The 19,267-nt window shown below is 38.6% G+C and overlaps 2 protein-coding genes and 2 long non-coding RNA genes across 6 annotated transcripts; all 4 read right to left on the bottom strand.

The window, feature by feature from the left end:
- Positions 1–2,643: 2,643 nt before the first annotated feature.
- On the bottom strand, positions 2,644–4,670 carry LOC146683706 (uncharacterized). Of its 2 annotated transcripts, XR_014917467.1 has the most exons (5): positions 4,273–4,670; positions 4,088–4,156; positions 3,382–3,993; positions 3,158–3,276; positions 2,644–3,064 (listed from the first exon to the last, which is right to left on the bottom strand). It is a non-coding gene; the product is annotated as an uncharacterized LOC146683706 (long non-coding RNA). The 2 variants fall into 2 exon arrangements; XR_014917466.1 differs by having other exon boundaries at positions 3,158–3,993.
- Positions 4,671–5,158: 488 nt separating this feature from the next.
- LOC146683707 (uncharacterized) lies at positions 5,159–8,782 on the bottom strand. Of its 2 annotated transcripts, XR_014917465.1 has the most exons (7): positions 8,635–8,782; positions 8,374–8,523; positions 8,061–8,204; positions 7,816–7,963; positions 7,205–7,699; positions 6,997–7,107; positions 5,159–6,510 (listed from the first exon to the last, which is right to left on the bottom strand). It is a non-coding gene; the product is annotated as an uncharacterized LOC146683707 (long non-coding RNA). The 2 variants fall into 2 exon arrangements; XR_014917464.1 differs by lacking the exon at positions 5,159–6,510 and having other exon boundaries at positions 6,540–7,107.
- A 2,847-nt stretch (positions 8,783–11,629) lies between these two features.
- On the bottom strand, positions 11,630–12,242 carry LOC146683708 (protein mono-ADP-ribosyltransferase PARP9-like). Its single transcript, XM_085445570.1, has 2 exons — positions 11,972–12,242; positions 11,630–11,922 (listed from the first exon to the last, which is right to left on the bottom strand). Exons 1-2 carry the CDS (start codon positions 12,240–12,242, stop codon positions 11,630–11,632), a joined length of 564 nt encoding a protein of 187 aa, XP_085301696.1.
- Positions 12,243–15,589: 3,347 nt separating this feature from the next.
- LOC146683709 (uncharacterized) lies at positions 15,590–16,665 on the bottom strand. The gene is made up of 2 exons (XM_085445572.1): positions 15,762–16,665; positions 15,590–15,678 (listed from the first exon to the last, which is right to left on the bottom strand). Exons 1-2 carry the CDS (start codon positions 16,663–16,665, stop codon positions 15,590–15,592), a joined length of 993 nt encoding a protein of 330 aa, XP_085301698.1.
- Between the last annotated feature and the right edge of the window lie 2,602 nt (positions 16,666–19,267).

A 19,267-nucleotide genomic window follows, 5' to 3' on the forward strand; every position in this document is an offset into this window, starting at 1 on the left:
ATCTGCCCTCTTATCCAAAATTATTTCTGGGGTACAAAGCAGATTTTGCATTATTCCCAAAAGAAGATGCTGTTTACACACAAGAAGCATTAATTGCTTTTAGGCACACTGACTGTAGCATGCATACAATACCTTTTTTTTTTTTTTTTGTGTCCCGTTTGGATCTTTAGCCATCAGAATTGTTGTCTTAAGGCCAAGAAAGATGCCAAGCGGATTTATTTTACCAAGTGGATCATCATGGCCTTGCCATATTGGTCCATTTGATTGACCTTTATTATAATTATGAATTTATTTTATTTTCAGTTGCTACAAACGGGACAGACATGACTGGGGGATAGGACAGGGAGAAAGAATGAAAGAAAGAGAGGTAGAGAAAGAAAACCAAAGGGGAGAAGAGACGGTGAGAAGGGGGGGGAAGAAAGAAAAAAACAAAAACAAAAACACCTGGGTCACCTGTATGGAGAAAAAACAGAAGAGAAAGCAAACAACAAAGAGCAACATAATAAAAAAACAAAACAGCTTCATCACAATAAACTAGCTAGCAGTAGATATCAGTAGATACTAAATAATAAACGATATTGTGCAGCACGCAAGATAGACAGCGCACAATGTGCTTTGAGGCAGCAGCCAAGAAAGCTGTAGTCCGTGTCCGTGAATACCCGTGTGTACACCTGTGTGCATACCTGTGTGGATCAGCATGCTTGCATTCCAAAGGTTTCTCCATGTAACGATCTGCTAGGGAGTGTGGGGAGCCACAGCCCCGTCCACCAGGGTATGAAGCAGGTATGGAGGAGATCAAAACTCCAGACATCCAGAGGCCCCCAGAACACAAGAGACCAAGGAAGACCAACAGCCGCGCCACTGTCCCAGTAAGAGCTGAGGAGAGTCCCAGATGAGGGCTCACTCAGCAGCCACCGAGCAGAAGCCAGGGGGAGTTGCAGTGACGCGCCCGTGAGCTCCGCCGGCAGCCAGCTGTGCCTGAGTGACCGAGCCCCAGGCCGAGAGGCCGGGGGCACCCCGCCTCCGAAGTGGCCCGAGCGAGCCCCAGGCCCCGATAAGCGGCCGCCAAGGAGTGAGCTGGTGTGTACCTGGATGCCCATCCCCAGACACAAAGAACATGCATGCATACAATACCTGATTAACCATCAGTGGAGTTTTGTTAGAATTAAAATTGTCTGATTGGTTTGTGTATTTATATTTTTGCCAACATACATCAACTCCGAAATGCCAGACGGGGATTCATAAAATGGGTTATTCTAAAGATCACTGCAACTACTACAGTTTTATGTTAACTTTAAATGTCAATGTCTAAATTGTCAATGTTTTTTGTGATACTATATTTACATTGTGTTTTCAAGTATGCAGAGACTACTTTACCTTGTAATGTCCTGGCAGTGTTTGATGTGCTTTTTAGTGATGGGTCGTTCGCGAACGAAATGGCTCTTAGAGCCGGTTCTTTGACGTGAACGACGCGAGCCGGCTCCTTATCGCGAGCCGTCACGTGGGTTTTTTTTTTCTTTTTTCTTTCTTTCTCTCAGCCTCTCTCTCGCACTTTTTTCCCGCTTCACTCTGCACGCGGGCCTTGTGCTTTACGCTGGGCAGAGGGGGGAGGGGCGGTAGTTACACTCAGTAGCACAGGAACAGAGCCAGAGAGAGAGAAAGAGAGGCAGGGACAACAACATTAGAAAGGTATAGTAATCATCCACAACTATTTTCGGTTGCAGATGATAAAGGATTGAGAAAGTTTATTCATGCAGGTCCATATGACAGAGAATATGCATGTTCTTTTAGTTTTCATATTATAATTTATATTTAATTGTGTTGTGGTTTGCAGTGTTTTGTGTTCTTTTCACTTTAAATTTGTGAAAGGAAGAAGCTGGAAATGTGAATAGTTGATTTTTGTATTAGATGATTTATTTATTACATTTTATGTGGAGTGAATAAATAAAAGTATATTTACGGTGGCCCCTAGAGACAAAGCACATACAAACTTCAAATCACGTACGAACTCTGAAGCATGTACAAACTCCAAAACACGTAAAAACACGTACAAACTCCAAAACGCGTAAAAACACGTAAAAACTCCAAAACACGTAAAAACACGTACAAACTCCGAAGCACGTAAAAACTCAGAAGCATATAAAAACTCAGAAGCACATAAAAACTCAAAACACGTACAAAAGAACAACAGAAGTGCTCCAGGATGTTGGGCGCAGTGTTGAGCCTTTGTTATCTTGTGGCTACACAAGCCAGCAAGTACCAATGACCGGATTTGGTGTGTGGTAATAACAGGTAAATGAACTTTTTTTAAAATTATTTGAATATATATATATATATATATATGAGTGCCTGTGTATAAATACACAAACAATACACACATGCTTTCAATTGTGTAATTTAAGTGATCTAGTAGCTCTGCTTTGGAAGTTCAGTTCATGCTAGAAATGTGTTTTGGAGTTTGTACGTGTTTTGTCTCTAGGGGCCACCGCATATATTTATATATAAACATATATAAATAAAACCACTTGTTTTTACGTTAGTAATTCCTTTTGTGCATAATTTTATATTATTGTTAATAATAAATTAATTAAAGCAACAAAACAACCTGAAGAGCCGGTTCGGAGCCTCTTTTTAGTGAGCCGAACCGAAAGAGCCGGATCTCTAAAAAGAGCCGGAAATCCCATCACTAGTGCTTTTTCCTTTCACCCAGTGGGTCTAGAAAAATGCTGCTTCTCTCGCCAGATATGATCACCTAAATGTTGAAGTACTAGAGTTTAGAGTTACAGACTGAATGCACTACTTTATTTATGCTTGACCATGAGATCGACATGGGTAACAAACTATTTAAAACAATACCTACAATGTCTTAGTTAGATGTTTTTTCAACATTCTCTTTTCTTCATTGCAACTAATTCTCCAAGTCTATAATTTAGAGAATTTAATTTGTCACCTATTACGTATATACGGCAATGACCATGAAGTACGAAAAAATTGTTACCACCAGCATCCAGTGATGACCTTCATTGGCAACTCCCAAAATGTACTTGTACAACCCTGGGTCAATCTGTAAGACAGTGAAAAAACACGTTAACTAGACCCACCTCAATGATGAAGCTTTTAAAGACAACTTAATGACAGAACATTGTTTAATACGTACATTTTTGGTTTATTCTGCTTCCATAGGAGTGTCATTTCAAATGTGTTGACCATAAATGCTCTGTCAGCACTTTCTTTGTTGAATTTGCTCACCAAGAGCGTCAGATAAGCATTAATAACCTGAAGTTTAAAAAAACATATTTACAATACTATTACGTTCAGTAAGCTACAACCAATTTTCCTGGGAAAATTTTAGCATGTAAACCATAAAAGAAGCCACTTTACCTCACTTCCAAGTTCCCTTTGTGGATCTGTATTGTAAATATCAGTGAGGATTAACTTGCATGATCCAATTTTTGAAAGGACATGCGTGTTTAGAAATCTATCTAGGAACTATTTAGTGTATAGTGAATATTATTGACATTATTAAGGAGCTGATGTTGAAAATTAAAAAATCTGACAAAAATACACACCTTTGGGAAGTTTAATTCCACTGGCATTAACAGAACAAAAATGCGAAAAAAAAAAGCGAAAAGCGAAAAGCAAAGTGGCCACAAATGGCCAGTAACCCTGAGGGTTAAACACTGTCAGGGTTTTTTTTTTTTTATTATTTAAAATTACATATGTGTGTAATTTTGAAGTTTTTTTTTTTTTTTTTTAAATTCTTTAAAGAACTGATAACCACGGATTTTATTAAACTTTCATCTACGACCATATGTTCACCTTTAGAAAAAGACCTAAGTCCTCCTGTCACTTTTCTAATATTTTATCTTATTATATAGATGTAATAACGCATAATTACCGGAATCTTTTGGCTGCACGGTCAGACTCTTCCTGCTCCAAAGAGTTTCTTGACGGATCGACAAAATACAGACAGCTGTCATCTGCATTTATGTACTGCGATAGATATATAAATTTTAAAAGTACATAAATTATGAAGAATGTGTTACTGAAACAAACTTTTTTTCACAGACATGCTGCTTGTACTAACCAGAAACTTCCAGTGTACATTTCCAATGTTCACAAAGGATAAAATGGCTCTGTAGTTGTCAAAGTTCACCTGTGACATATTAGAAATTAATTACAAATTTGCAACAATACTTTTTCCATTTATCTCGAGACATTAATAAAATTTTAAAAAATTAATTCTAGAATATATTAATTTATTTTTTTTACCTTGGACAAGCTTTGTCTCCTGATTAGTTCTCTCTATAGAGGATCACATCGCTCGTGTAGTGGTTCATAATGTAGATATTATTCCCCAGATTTAGCCGAATGGCAGCAGAGTGAAGCTGACCCCCCACCCACTTGAAACGTAAAGGCAAATAGGCGGAGCGGTTAGTGCTACGTTTGTGCAGATTTGTGCAGGTAAAATTAGCGTTTGTGCTGCTACGGTTTCCGAGATATTAAAAGTTATATTTTTTGCTGATGACATCACCATCCCCCCAGACTGCTCCAAAACGGGCCAAAATGGTCTACTTTTTTAGTGCTACGTTTGTGCAGATTTGTGCAGGTAAAATTAGCGTTTGTGCTGCTACAGTTTTTGAGATATTAAACTTTATTTTATAGGTCATTCAAAGGTCACCATCCCCCCAGACTGCTCCAAAACAAACCAAAATGGTCTACTTTTTTAGTGCTACGTTTGTGCAGATTTGTGCAGGTAAAATTAGCGTTTGTGCTGCTACAGTTTTTGAGATATTAAACTTTATTTTATAGGTCATTCAAAGGTCACCATCCCCCCAGACTGCTCCAAAACAAACCAAAATGGTCTACTTTTTAGTGCTACGTTTGTGCTGATTTGTGCAGGTAAAATTAGCGTTTGTGCTCCTGTGATTTGAGATATCCTGTTATGGTTTACTGCTGAAAAATGTCTTTTTCAAATGACCTTTCACTTTGTGTGTTCACTTGTTCAATAAAGTTCTGTTAAAAAAAACCCTCTTGTTGTATTTAATAAGCTAAATTTGTAATAAGTGTATTTTTTTTTTAAACTTCAATTTCTTTACTTCAATCACTTTTTGTTCATGAAACCACGATGCAAATGCTTGAGTATTTATTTTTTTTAGAGTGGATTAAAAAAACTTTATTGAAAACTACATTTGAACATTTTACACTCCCATGAACACTTTTTGAGAAACGAACAAGCTAGCAGTCTTTTGCATCAAATACACATTTTCTGGCAGAAAAAACTATTTTTTGGCATTACTGTGTCTGAAGGATTCTTAGAACAGCGTTCATCTGATTTCTGAACAAGGTAAGCTTACATTTAAAATACTGAGGTTTTAGTTACTGAGTTAATACATGATATAGCTAACTGTCTGGATCAAAAGGATTTTTTTTCAATGTTAAACATTTTCAAAAATGTCCAAGAAAAAAGTTTCTAAAGCACTTTAAAACATGTAGTACACTGGACTAAAGTGCTGTACAGTACATGGGTTAAATACTCAGACTCAATTTAATAAACTCACAAATTCAATAGCTCCATCTTAAAAACAATAATTCCACAAAATATGAAAGTGTAGATTGGTGGAGAACTTGGGGGAGAGGTTGCTCCTGGCTGTATATATAGTTCAGAAATCACATTTTGCTCCATCATAATCAGTGTGTTGTTTTTTTTTTTTTTAGATGCCTCGAAAGCCATCTGTAGACAAGGTTTCCATTTTTGCAGTTCTTTGCAATTCAAAAGAGGCCATAGTCCAAAATGGCAAAATAGCCACTCCAGCTGCATCAGTCTGGAAAGAGCTGAGTCAGCAGCTAGAAGACAAGATGTCAGCAAAGGCCCTGTACACTTTTGTGAAGCTAAATAGACACAACATCTGGTCAGCTTTGGAAATCAGTGATCAGGAAAGTAATAGTGAAGGAGAGTTAGATTCACATTGCATTTCTCCTGGACAAGAAAACTGTCAAGCTTTTGAACTAGAAGTCCCTTTTGAGGACTGGGTTAAATTTATTCCTGAAAAGGTTGAATACAATGACAAGTTTTCTCCTACCCAAAAAAGGGAATACACAATTTTGAAACCTGGCACTTGGACTCATATCATCAACGATCTTATATGGAAGAAGATCAAAAATACATGTACACTTGTGTTCCGTAGAGCAAAGGTCCATCCAACTGTCACCAATAAATATCTGGACATCAGAGGCGACTGTAAGGAGTGTCATGGCCAGTTAGAAATGTCATGTGACAGACAGCCAGCAATTAATAGTCCAATGGTGCTCCAGTGTTTCATGAGAAATACAGATTTCTCCCTGCACACTGGCCACTCCAAGCGGTTCATGTCTGGAAACCTGCATGAACAGATCGCTAAAGAGCTGTGTGAGGGCAGAATGGAACCAGCTGTATGGAGGTCAGCGAGGGCAGCAGATCTGATGGATGTTGGAGATCCTGAGCCAAGCCACCTTCCAAATTTGGCCACACTGCGAAAAGCCAAACAAGAGAGAAAAGACTTGGAATTAGGAGATAAGGACCCCATTGCATCTCTGCAATTGTTAAAATATAGTGTTCCTCACAGTGGTAGCATCCGAGATATTGGACTGGACAAGTTTTTCTGTCACTACTGGAGTCAAACACAGATGCATGTTTATAAGACATTGTCAAAAAAATCTCCCCCAACTGTGTGTTTTGATGCAACCGGTTCAGTTGTGAAAAAACTGCTGAGACCAAATGGCAAATCTGGCCATATCTTCCTTTATCAAGGTATTCTGAAAGAAAACAATTGCCCCAGTGTCCCAGTGGTGCAAATGCTGTCAGAGAAACATGATGTTAATGCCATCGCAAACTGGTTGACAGAATGGATTCGTGCAGGTGCACCTGTGCCAAAGGAAGCTGTGAGTGACTTTTCTCTGGCAATTCTGGGAGCTCTGGTCAAGGCTTTCACTCCTCATCCTGATCTGAAGTCCTACCTTAATGAATGCTTTCATGTCCTTCTTGGAACCCAGTCTGCCAAACTCCCCCCTTGTTATATCAGGGTTGATGTTGCGCACTGCATCAAGATGATATGCCAGTGGGACTGCCTGAAGAAGAAAACACATTGTGTTAAAGATTTCTTTGTCAGGTCATTAGCAAAACTTCTTCAGTCTCAATGTTTGGACCATGCAAAACAGCTCCTACATGCTATCACTGTTGTGGCCCTCAGTGAGGCAGAAGGTGATGACAGTTCTGGAGCCCCTCTTCCTTCAGAAAGGTGCAAGAAATACTTGAAAGCCCAAATTGCTCAAGACTCCATCATCATTCCAGATGAACAGACGGAGGAAAGTGAGAGAGTGGATTCAGTGGATGAGATCCAGACTGACCTACGACAGTGGGTAACAGAAATATGTGAGGAGAGCAGGTCACTTGCTGCAGCAAACGGGGATAGAGATAATATTCACTTTCTCCCTGAGATTATTCCTCATATAATAAGACTGGCAAGTTACTTGCCACTCTGGACAGGAATAATGGTCCCTCTCTTCCAAAGCACCAGCATCACAGCAAGTTCAGCCACTGTTGAAGCTGAGTTCAAAAACATAAAACATGGCCTTTTCAAACATGACAACTTGCGTCTTCGAGTCGATCGCTTCATTGCTCGTCATCTTTCATTCATCGAGGGAAATATGCGGATTTGTTCTGCAAAAGAAAAGGTCAAAGATGAGGCAACAGTGGGATCACTGAAAGTCACAGATGCCAATTCTGGATCCATGACGACTCACAATGCAGAAGACAAAATAAAAATGGATGCTCACCCGTTTGTGGGATCTGATGCTGCCACAAACATTCTTCCGGCTGATGGGGATGCAGTTGAGAACTGGAGGGGCCTAGCTGTTCCACCCAAAAAAAGGAAGAGGACTTCCTACCTCTCTTCATGTACCGAATGGCTCCATGCAGATGAAACTTTTGGGGCCAAAAGAGTGAAAGTGGGATTATTAAAAAATGGAAACCTCCATCAGCCTATTAGATTAGGGGAATCGACAATCTCTGTGCTCAATACCTGTGCATTTGATGCATTTTTTCAGTGCTTATGTTGTGCCTTCTGTGACAGCTCCACATTTCAAAATGCTGTTCTGAAAGACAGTGAAAACCCAGTCCTGCAGCTGGTGAAAGCCATTGCCACAGATGGTGTGACCCAACAAACCTACAGGAGGAGAGCAGAGCTGCTTAGTGTAATGTTTGAAGCTGTCTCGTTGAGGTCTTCTGCGATCCAAATCGATGCTCAGTGCAATATCTCCGCTGTAATTGCTAAGACAATGAGGAACATCTCAAGTGTTTATTTTACCAAACACTGCTCCTCACAGCACTGCTACCTCAGCAAAGGGATGACAAGGGAAGTGCCATTTGTTTCTCCTGCCATCTCTGTCCTCAAAGAGTCTGGTATGGCTCATCTTGGCACGGCTGTGGAAGCAGGACTTGGCCTACCTGAGTCTACCTGCCTCAGGCCACTCTCCAATCCATCTCTGTGTCCATCAGAATTCAAAACAGAAGACAGCACCACAGGAAATGAGCTCTGTGCAGGGACAGTTACTCACAGCTACAACATTGGAGATATCGTGTGGATTGATACTGACCTTGCAAACCAAACAGAATTTCCACTGAATGAATTTCCCTCCAACCTGGTTCTCCAAGGAAAGTCGTTCACTTTGAGGGCATTAATTGCTTTCCATGGAAAGATGACCACTGATAGTTTGGGGCATTACACTGCATACTTGCAGGAGAGCTCCATGTGTGTGGGAGTGCTATGATGACCTGGGAAATGGAGTGACAGGAGCATCTGAAAAGAAAAAAATACAACCCCATGCTGTGTTATACACAGTATAATGAGTGCTGCCTGCATTTTCTGTTTTATTTGGTTCATTACAGTTACATGTGTTCAAATGGCTAGTGTGTGTTGACAGTAAGTTCAGTTTTGCACATAAAGTTAAAGTTCTAAATTAAAAATCTTTTAACACTCTTTTCTTTGTCAGTCTGATGCATATTTGCTTTTACACACCCAGTCACCTTCACCCGTAACCTTGAAAGTACCCGTTCCATTTTTCTGTCAATAATTTTTCTGTATTTGTTTTGTGTTTACCTGGTGGCTTAAGTCAGGGGTCAGCATCCTTTTCATTTCAAAGGGCCCCTTTTCCCCCTGCTGCTACAAAACCTGTCTAGAGCCTAAAAAAAGAAAGAGCCTATAAATATCTAGAAAATGAGTTGTTGTATCGTGTAAGCTATGTAAATAAAAATGCTTATTTTTAGATTTGATAAGACAATGAATCATCAAAGCTTTATAACGGAAAAAAGTATTTGTTAAAATGAAGCCAGCTACGTGAGTCCTTTCCATAATAATTGAAAATTAGGAAAGATGGGCAACCAACTTGAAAATTACAGTAAACAGATTTGAACCTAAGAAACATTAAATCACTTTTAAAAGCCTTGTACATTCAGTGAATAGTCAATGCAGATATTTCATTAAAAAAAAAACTGTTAACAGAACCCTTTCTTGTTGTCTTTATAATAAAAAAATGACTTACTTGGTCTTATAAGAGCCACAGTGGAGGGGCCGGAGAGCCACATGTTGCTTTAGAGCCGCAGGTTGAAGATCCCTTGCCTGGGTGCTGTGGAATATTCAGTTTTCTACACGTAGGTAACAACCTATCAAAGCAAACACTTCATTTTTTCTGAGACAGCTACATTAATAATAATGAACATATATAATTCAAAACAAAATCATAGAGGCCAACTGGGTATGTAAAAAATAATAATAATTTAGGTATACGTGAATCACTTCACATGAAACTCAGTTTTGCCACAGAAAAAATAAAAACTTTAGCCTACCTTGTGTACGTTTCTGCACTAGTAACAAAAGAAATATCAACCTTTCCGCTGAATAAATTGTGTTCCTAAAGTGTAAACTAATAAAAGTTAATATGCAGCAAGCCTAGAAAAAGTGCAAAACTCCACAGCAGCTGAAACTCACTGCCACAGACACTGGTGTTATACAGCGTAGGCCGTGATAATTAAAATCATTATATCTCAGATACTGTAGCAGCACAAACGCTAATTTTACCTGCACAAATCAGCACAAACGTAGCACTAAAAAAGTAGACCATTTTGGTTTGTTTTGGAGCAGTCTGGGGGGATGGTGACCTTTGAATGACCTATAAAATAAAGTTTAATATCTCGGAAACCGTAGCAGCACAAACGCTAATTTTACCTGCACAAATCTGCACAAATGTAGCACTAACCGCTCCGCCTATTTGCCTTTACGTTTCAAGTGGGTGGGGGGTCAGCTTCACTCTGCTCCGAAAGCCCCAGTGGTGCAGGAGACTTTCAATGACCTGAGGAGTATAATAAATAAGCTTTTATTACTTTGTAAACATGATAAAGTTTTGGAATACAAAGGTTAATAAAGATTTTTTTTACTTGCGTATATTCAGTATTCGGTCATGAGGATATGCCTGGAATGTCGATCTAAAGCAGTACTTACTGAATGTGTAGGGAACAACTAATGTTCTGCCCCAGCTTTAACGTTAACCTTATGCAGTACTTTTTTCTTTTTTTAATTAACTGGATTACATACCTCTCCAACAAGCCAGCTGTGTGGTCTAAGGGTCAGGAACTCACTGTGATGTATGACAAAGTTGTTACCTCTAATCTGAGATGGGACCACAGAAACAACAACTTCCGTTTACTGTTGTTTCCACAAATATGCGACCTGTGTCGCATATTTGTGGACAACACATTTGAAGACAATAGTAACTAAATTCAAATAATTCTTCTTATGAGAACATTCATTGTAATCGATTACAACGGTTTTAAATCTAATTTTTAAAAGTATTTTTGTACCTGACGCAACAACACGAAAACATCTCCAAATTTGACATAGATTTTAATGTAATTTATTTGAGATGTTAAACTACATTAAGAAATTAAAAATTGAGTCAGTTACTGTTGTTTTTGTAATATTAAGGCCAGTAACATGTAAAAGTTACATTTATTGTTGGACTGACATTTGTCATTTTTCTGTGGTCTGTACTTTTCATTCATCAACACATACATATAATAAAATCTAATATATAATTACAAAAATATGTACAAACAAACTTGGTTTTTCAAACAGATGACATAGTTATTGAATTGATTGTGAATGAGTTTGTTTGTGAAACATCACCTGTGATGCAGTGTCCTTTGTCAGACCGGTTGTTTTTCTCACAAGGTGCTCTGTCCTTTCCAGTGTAGATGGAGAATCCTCTGGCCTCTTGATTTGTGGTTTGAATTTAAACGAAAATATTTGTTACTGCTGTGATCATTTTAATTTTTTTATTAAGGAAAAAATTGCATTACCTTTTGCATGAATTACACGTTTTTAATGTTGATATATTTCACATAATACTCACTAAGTGCGGTGATTACAAAATCATAACAAATGAAGAAGAACAACATAGCCTGAATGTATTTAATGACTGGTAATTTTTATTGCACAATTTGAAAAGGGTTATTCTATGCATCAAAGATGCTCTAATTCTTAAGTTTCACTTATTATTTCATAATAAATTGTTTTTCTAACACTAAAGATGACAATTATACTTTAAAAATGGGTATACTCGCTGTCCTCCTGACATCAGAGAGTGGCTCCAAAAGGATCTCTTTGAAGGCCCTTTCCATTTCCTTCACGGTTGGATCATCGTTTTTTACCAGGTGTATTTCAAATGGAGGACTTGTGCGGTTCTTATGTTCAAAGTACTTTTTGATTGTGGTGACTACAACATCAGCACAAATTGAGACTGGAAAGTTGAATATTCCAGAGCTCACTGCTGGAATGGCAACAAAGGAAAATTTGTGCTCCTCTGCACATGTCATGACGTTCAAAATACCTTTAGTCAAAAGTTTCTTTGCATGGGATATCATGTGCACTGTTGGGTCATTCTGCAGACACGGGCCTACCAAATGAATCAGCTTCATGCAAGGTAGTTTGCCTGTTGTGGTAATTGCAACTTGTCCAGCCTTTTAATTTGCCATTTTTGGCAATGAAGAGATCACTCTCTGCTTGGATAGTATGTCCTCCAGTAGCAGACAGTGCCTTTGCAAGTCCACCCATGTGAGAGAGACTTTCATTAGCTGCATTAACAATTGCATCCACTTTGAAGGCGCATAAATCTCTTTTCCGTACTGTGACCGATGCTTTATTAGCCATGTATGTTGCTATTTTTTGGCAAACGGCTATTTGTTCCTGGCTCTCATCCTACAAAGATAGACACATGTCAATTTTCAGAGTCATTTATGACAATAACACACAAAACATAAATGTAGACATTAAAAACATTTCTAAAAATACCTGGTTTTGACAAGCATCATATTGTTTGTGCTGTTCCTGTTTAAAGGTTTGAACAGTGTTCTTCCCTTTTACCTCTTAACAGAACATTTTTGAATGACTTTATATAATAGAATATATTATACAAAAGAATATGGTCATGAATGAGACAAACGTGTTCTGATTTGAGATGTATGTAACGAGTGAGCATCTGTCCTGCTGTTGGTGTACCATACAGGAACTGATATGACTGTGTATGAGTGCCTAGTCCCCTTAAAGGATTCTGTCCAACATTACATCCCAAGTAAACAGAGGAACTATGAGATAAAAACATTGTCAGTATGTGATGCCCGGTCCAGCTGTACAGAGAACATGCTAGTGTAGATTGCTAAATACAGTAGGTCTCCAAAAGACAATGATCACCCTTGAAAGCTTGTTTAATTCATATGCCCTTGGCCTACAACTGCTGAAAACAAAGCTGTACATGGTGTGACCAGCAAAGAGCAAAAAACCTGAGCTTCCTCCTGCACTTATGTCACCTATGGACATGCATTTTTTGGCATTAAAGTGGGGGTTCACTAAGGCCCATGCCTAGGTGTAAAAAAATGTCAAAACACATAAAGATTTCAGGTAATCAGTTGGAATACAGTTTGATAAAACATTGAAACATGGAGACGGATGATAATTTATAATTCCATCCATCCATTCGCTTCCGCTTATCCTTTTCAGGGTTGTGGGGGGCGCTGGAGCCAATCCCAGCTGTCATAGGGCGAGAGGCAGGGTACACCCTGGACAGGTCGCCAGTCTGTCGCAGGGCTAACACACAAAGACAGACAACCATACACACTCACATTCATTCGCACATTCACACCTAGTGGCAATTTGGATTATCCAATTAACCTATCCCCACAAACTGCTTGTCTTTGGACGGTGGGAGGAAGCCGGAGTACCCGGAGGGAACCCACGCAAACACGGGGAGAACATGCAAACTCCACACAGAAAGACCCCGGCCTGATGGTGGAATTGAACTCAGGACCTTCTTGCTTTGCGGCAAATTTATAATTGATGCTTTATAAATAGTCAAAGCAGACGCTTTACCCCAGAGGACCAAAGGAGTATGGCAATCGGGAGGACATCACAAGGTTTAATTATTGAAAATAATGGGAACATGATGACTTACCTCAGTTTTCTTTTTCTTCAGTGGCAGTTCTGTCACTAACGGTGACACGTACACACCTTTTCGTTTAAGGCGTTTGTCTTTCCATTTCCACGCGAAAAGACTGTTGATTACACATACATACTTTTAATGCTTACTTATTTTATTATCTCTTAATTCTATAGTCATAGCCAAATGTTTTCACTTTTTCTTAGTTTCTTGTTCTAGTTGTATAAAACACAATTTTCATTATTAGAAAGTTATTCATACCTTTTTGTCTTGATTTTTTCATGTCTGCATATTCAAGCAGGAGGGCATCGTGCATTTTTTGACAAATTTCCACAAAGTCATCAAGCCTTGTCAGTCTCCTTCTCTGGATACGGATTTTTTTCAAATCCCACTGGCTTTTCTACATGATTCCTTGGGTTCTGTTGTCTTGTGTAAAATTCTTAAATGCAATAGTACATTGTTTAAGTCAGTATCTATGTATTGTAAATTTATATACAATTTATGTTTCTTTTTCACTTATTCTTCTCGCTATGATACCTGGTTCTTGGATTGCTGAATGTCACCATAGAGTTTACTGAGCTGCTGGTAAGCAGGACCAGTACCATGATGTCCAAGATCCCCTAAGGAGAATACAAGTAATTCAAAAACATAATTAAAATGGATAATTCAACATTTAGCACATTTACATCAATTTAAGATAGTAATACATCATTGATGACCACAAAGTTGCATGTGGTAGAAGGTGATTTACCAGACCGGCAATAAATTTGGGTGCATGAAAAATGTTTCTTTCGCCCTCACAGTCCAGTGTTGCATTGTCAACAATTGTCTGGAAATGGGTCTTCAAGGGGGCATTCTGAACATCAGTCTGTAAAACAGATATATATCTGTATTCAGCAAGTTATCAAACCATAGAAAAATTAATTATATAAAATGTCATTGTGGTTTAAAATACATATTTTTAAAATAATGTGAATTCGTTAATTCATTTGGGTCAGACACAAGTAAAAATGTTATTAATATGGTTACTTAAAAAATAAATCTTAGCTAACCTTGTAATCTTCAGCAATCACAGTCTTTTCATCCAAATCCAGGGTCCCCCGCTTTTGCATAAGGATTTTCAAGTTGTTGTAGTGTTTTGTTACGTTCCTTCCACTACAAGGACTGCAAAACACTATTGCTGCACTATGGACAACATCATCCATGTCTTTTAAGTAGTGCTGTCAATAGATTAAAAAAAACTAACTAACTAATCTCACAATTTTCTGTTATTAATTGCGATTAATCTCAATTACTTTATTAATAGCCTGGCTCCAATTACATTTTTTTTATTCTTTATATTTTAAGTAATTATCGTTGTTCACCGAAGTCCAGTGGTCTCCGGTGAGAGCGACATTCCTTACTTGCACAAGCTTGCTGGACTGCTGAGCCCTCTGGTCCCCATACAAAGTGTGCAGTCTCGACACAATGGTTCCTCTCGAGGGCAGATTGTAATACTCATCTCCTGATGCAGCATGAATGACTTCTCTCAGTCCATCATCTTCTACTATGCTAACTGGTCGGCAGTTTTTAGCTATCCAAACAACCAAGAAATTGGTTACCTTTTCTCTCACATTTTTTGTTATTCGTCCACAAGCACCATACTCCTGAAGCGTAGACTGGCGAGGTCCCGTAGAGGTGGATTCAGTTGGGTGTTTTGCTCTCAGGTGATACGCCAGTGATGAACTGCTTCTGTGGTACTTGAATTCAGCGTTGCAAATTGTGCATCTTACTCTCGTTTTGTCCAACAAGCCATCAGGCAACTTCTTAAAGAGAAACTTTCCACCCAAAAGTCCGCCCTCGTCCATGCTTGCGTGTGTTAGCTAGTGTTAGCTAGATAGTAGCATGGTGTCACTTCTTCTTCTAATCATTTCTGTCAGGCCAAACGCCAGCATAGCACACTGTTGCCCCCTCCTCCAGAGGTGCTCATGAATTTAAAGGTCTTAGATTACAGGAAATTAATAAAAAAACAAAATCAGCGTTAAATTTTTTTAATGCATTAAACATTTCGCGTTGATCTTAACAATTAACGCGATAATTTTGACAGCACTACTTTTAAGTTATCCCAGCATGCAAGGAGCCCAAACACATGCATTCCAAGCCTGTAGTTCTCTGGAATGCTGGGAAAATGAACGAATGAAATCACTGTTAGTAGGACCTTTACATTACAAATCTTGTATTCTTTTTTAATTATTGATATAAATGTTTTTTACGAAGGTCCTTGGCATTTTTCATGACATGGCTCAAACATCGATGAAGAATGGGAATGTTGAATTGCTGTGCTGAATGCTGGCCACTCAGTAAGACATAGTACTTCTGCAGCAGATCCTCTAGACTTGTTCTGCAGAATGTCATGGAAATGGATCGGAGGAGTACCAGGGATCCATCACACATGAACATGACAGGCCTGTTGTAGGCCCGATTACCAAATGCTCTGACCAGATCAGTCTGAAAGGCCTGCAAGAAGTATGTCACAGAGGCTGTAGTGTGGTCACATGTGACATATGTAGCAACTGGAAGAGGAGAAGCACCTTTGGTTGGGTTTCTGACAACCAACTCATACACATAGTATGGTGGCGTTCCAGCACTTTCTTTTCTTATTATACTTCCAGTGGCATCAAAGTACACAATGTCTTCTTTGCATCTTTGATGGAAAACTGACCAGGTTTTCTTAGACCACAGCATTACGCCCTTTGGATGCATCAGAATCTTCTGCAGTACGTCCTTTTCAGTGTCCTGATACTGTTGAATTATCTTTTGTAAGCTAATCAACTCGTTGGGATCTGCTCTACTGGCTTTTCTTTCAGACCATGTAATGTTTTTCAAGATTTCTTTTGTTGGAGCATCATCCCTGTTGCCAGATTGGATCACCTTTTGTGGCACTTTCTGTAAAGACTCCAAGTACAAGCTCCTTGGTAATTTGTTTTTGAGGAGTTCTCCAGCACTTTGACGTGATTGTGCACGCACAGGCCGCCTTTTCAGCTCTTTGTTATTATGGCAGACCTCACCTCCTTTGAAAACGACTTCTGCTTTCAGTGTCTCTTTGTCATAAACCACCACAGCCACAGTGACAGGGCAGTCCTGAAATCTGCAGTACCCCATAAACCTGAAAACCGATGCCTTTGATCTTGAAGAGAGTTTTTTCACACTGTCTCCGAAATCCAAAACTGCAGTACGGATTAAGGGTTCTGACTCCACTGGCAATTATATTTGTCCACTTGCAGTCCTTTAAATAGTCTTCCTGACTGATGTTGCCGTAACTCCTTCCATTTATTCTCATTTATGAAGAAGAAACTTTTCTGCTGTGGCAAACCAGATGTGAAAAATATTTCTTCTGAACTGCTACTGTCTGTGTTGACCTTAGCTGATTCATCTGATTCATTCCTCTGCAACATTCAGATATACATTAAAAAAAAAATATATATATAAACACTTTCAATGTTTGTCACTACAGTGTCTCTATGAAAATCCTTTTTCTATGCCAACAACATAACAGGTAGCATTTAGATTTTTGGACATACACGCGCTAACTAACACAGCCCTTGTTAACGTTTATTTGCTAAGAAACTATCTCTAAGTTCTAAATTGTAAAATTCACAGTGCAAATTACTGTAATTAACACTATAGTTAAAAAACACAAGCACTAATTCACTGTGTAATACACATTCCCTAATTGATTTATTAATATTAATAATGTTATACTATGTTACATATACATTTTGAGTGGCTCTTAAACCACAAAAACAAGCTGTTAAAGACCGTTGCTCCGAACGGACTTTACAATCATTATCACAATCACCATGACTTGAAAGAGTCATTGTGTCAAGCCAATGCAAATCGTTGCTTAAAAGAGAATTTATGACCTTATGTGACACAAACACTTTTGTAAGATGAGTTATTTATCATGGTGAACAGTGTTAATTATTATGGTTGTTTTAACGTATTTGTTCGTACTAGAAAATGTTACGTATTTTTCAATTATCTCAATGTGTTATCACTTCTTTTTCTTAATGAATATATATATTTAAGAAAAGATACAACATCAAAAGTCAAACGACTGAACAGTTTTCACTACGCTTAAATGGAGGGTGTTACTTTTAAATGTACGCCTAAGAGTACAAAATCTAATCTTAGGTATATGTTATATTTCTATATATACTAACCAATGGAGAGCATATATCAATATTATTGAAGTTTTCAAATTCTAAAAATTATGATTTTAGACACATTTCTGGACAAAGACTATATACAAAGCGCAAACAATCTAAAACAATTTTCTCTAATTAGACTGAGGAAAATAACTGGCATTAAAAGGCTGGAATGTTCTCGTTTCTTGTTAATAGTCCAATTTTAGTGTTAATTACTCACCTTTCCATTTTATTGTTGGTGGGTAAACCGAAAATTTTTGTCCACGTAGTCCTCGAAGAAAAGTTCAGTGTACTAATAATAATTATGTAATGACAGCGTAACCACATATAACCGTTTCCTGTCGCAATGAAAGCTACTGTGAGATTATTCTATTATCTTATGCCACGTTATACCCCTAATTAAAGATTGTGAAACTATTATGTAGTTTTAGTTTGCATTATTCTCCTGAATTAGAAGAAGGTGATAACTATTACATTTGTGAAACTGGTTTGTATTACATTGGACTGCTGATTTATTGTGAATGAATGATATTGTTTTATGATGCATTATACTGCTGAGTTATAAGAAATACTGTTTTCAGAGAGTCAGGACCTTGTTTTCTGATAATAGAGGAGACGGAGAGCACATTCCACGGAAGCTTCACTCCCACCGTTGTTGAAGGCAGACGAAATAGGGAGCCAAGGCCATAAGTTAGGCTCGTTTTTGATTAGAGAGTCCCAAACATGATAGCTTGAACCAAGTTTGAATAATTAAGAGACCAATTGAGGAGATACGTGAGGGAGGCGTAGTAGGGAAAGGTGTTTGTTTTGTCTCATGTCTCAGAGGGTGTTGTCTCATTCCCTGGGCCAGAGGACGGCTAGAGAGGGTCAGAGCGAGGGCAGTGGACCTGGGAATGGTGACCCGGGCCCATCATGCCATTGATGGACATGGAGGCAGCTGAGTGGGCCGAGGAGTGACACAGCGCAACGTATGGTGACCTCTTGTGGTCAAGAGTTCAAGAGAGGGAGTGTGGAGATCAGGGAAATATTTTACTGCTACTATTCATAACCATCATTACCATTACATTAATTATCATTTCATCAAAGCATTCATTCAATAGATTACACATGTTCTTAGTTAAGGTTATTACACCTATCACAGAGAGCTTCTGTCTGGTAAAAGGTCAGAAGCGTCAACGGGCGGGGTGAGGCAGAGTGCATTTTGAGGTTGAGACACACACACACACACACACACACACACACACACACACACACACACACACACACACACGGGTCTATGTGGTATGGAGGGACTATCCTACGTCAATCCGCCCGGTGGTGGTTTAAGTGGACTACCCTTTTCAAAGGACTTGGAGCCAAGGGAGCGAGGTTAAAGTGTTCGAAAAAATCTGAAAAAAATTTGGGTCACTTCAGACCTCATACACTCCCTATAGAAGTCTAGATACACTGATACACATCAACCAGACTCTATTGTGTTTTCTGGAGACATTGTCCACTTGACAACAATGTGTTTTATGAGGTCCAAAAAAAATAATATTGGGTCTTTAAAGGGACAA

The sequence above is a fragment of the Copadichromis virginalis genome, linkage group LG22 (assembly GCF_057382275.1).
Source record: "Copadichromis virginalis isolate Kocher_CV1m ecotype Utaka linkage group LG22, C_Virginalis_male_GT1.1, whole genome shotgun sequence".
Classification (NCBI taxonomy): domain Eukaryota; kingdom Metazoa; phylum Chordata; class Actinopteri; order Cichliformes; family Cichlidae; genus Copadichromis; species Copadichromis virginalis.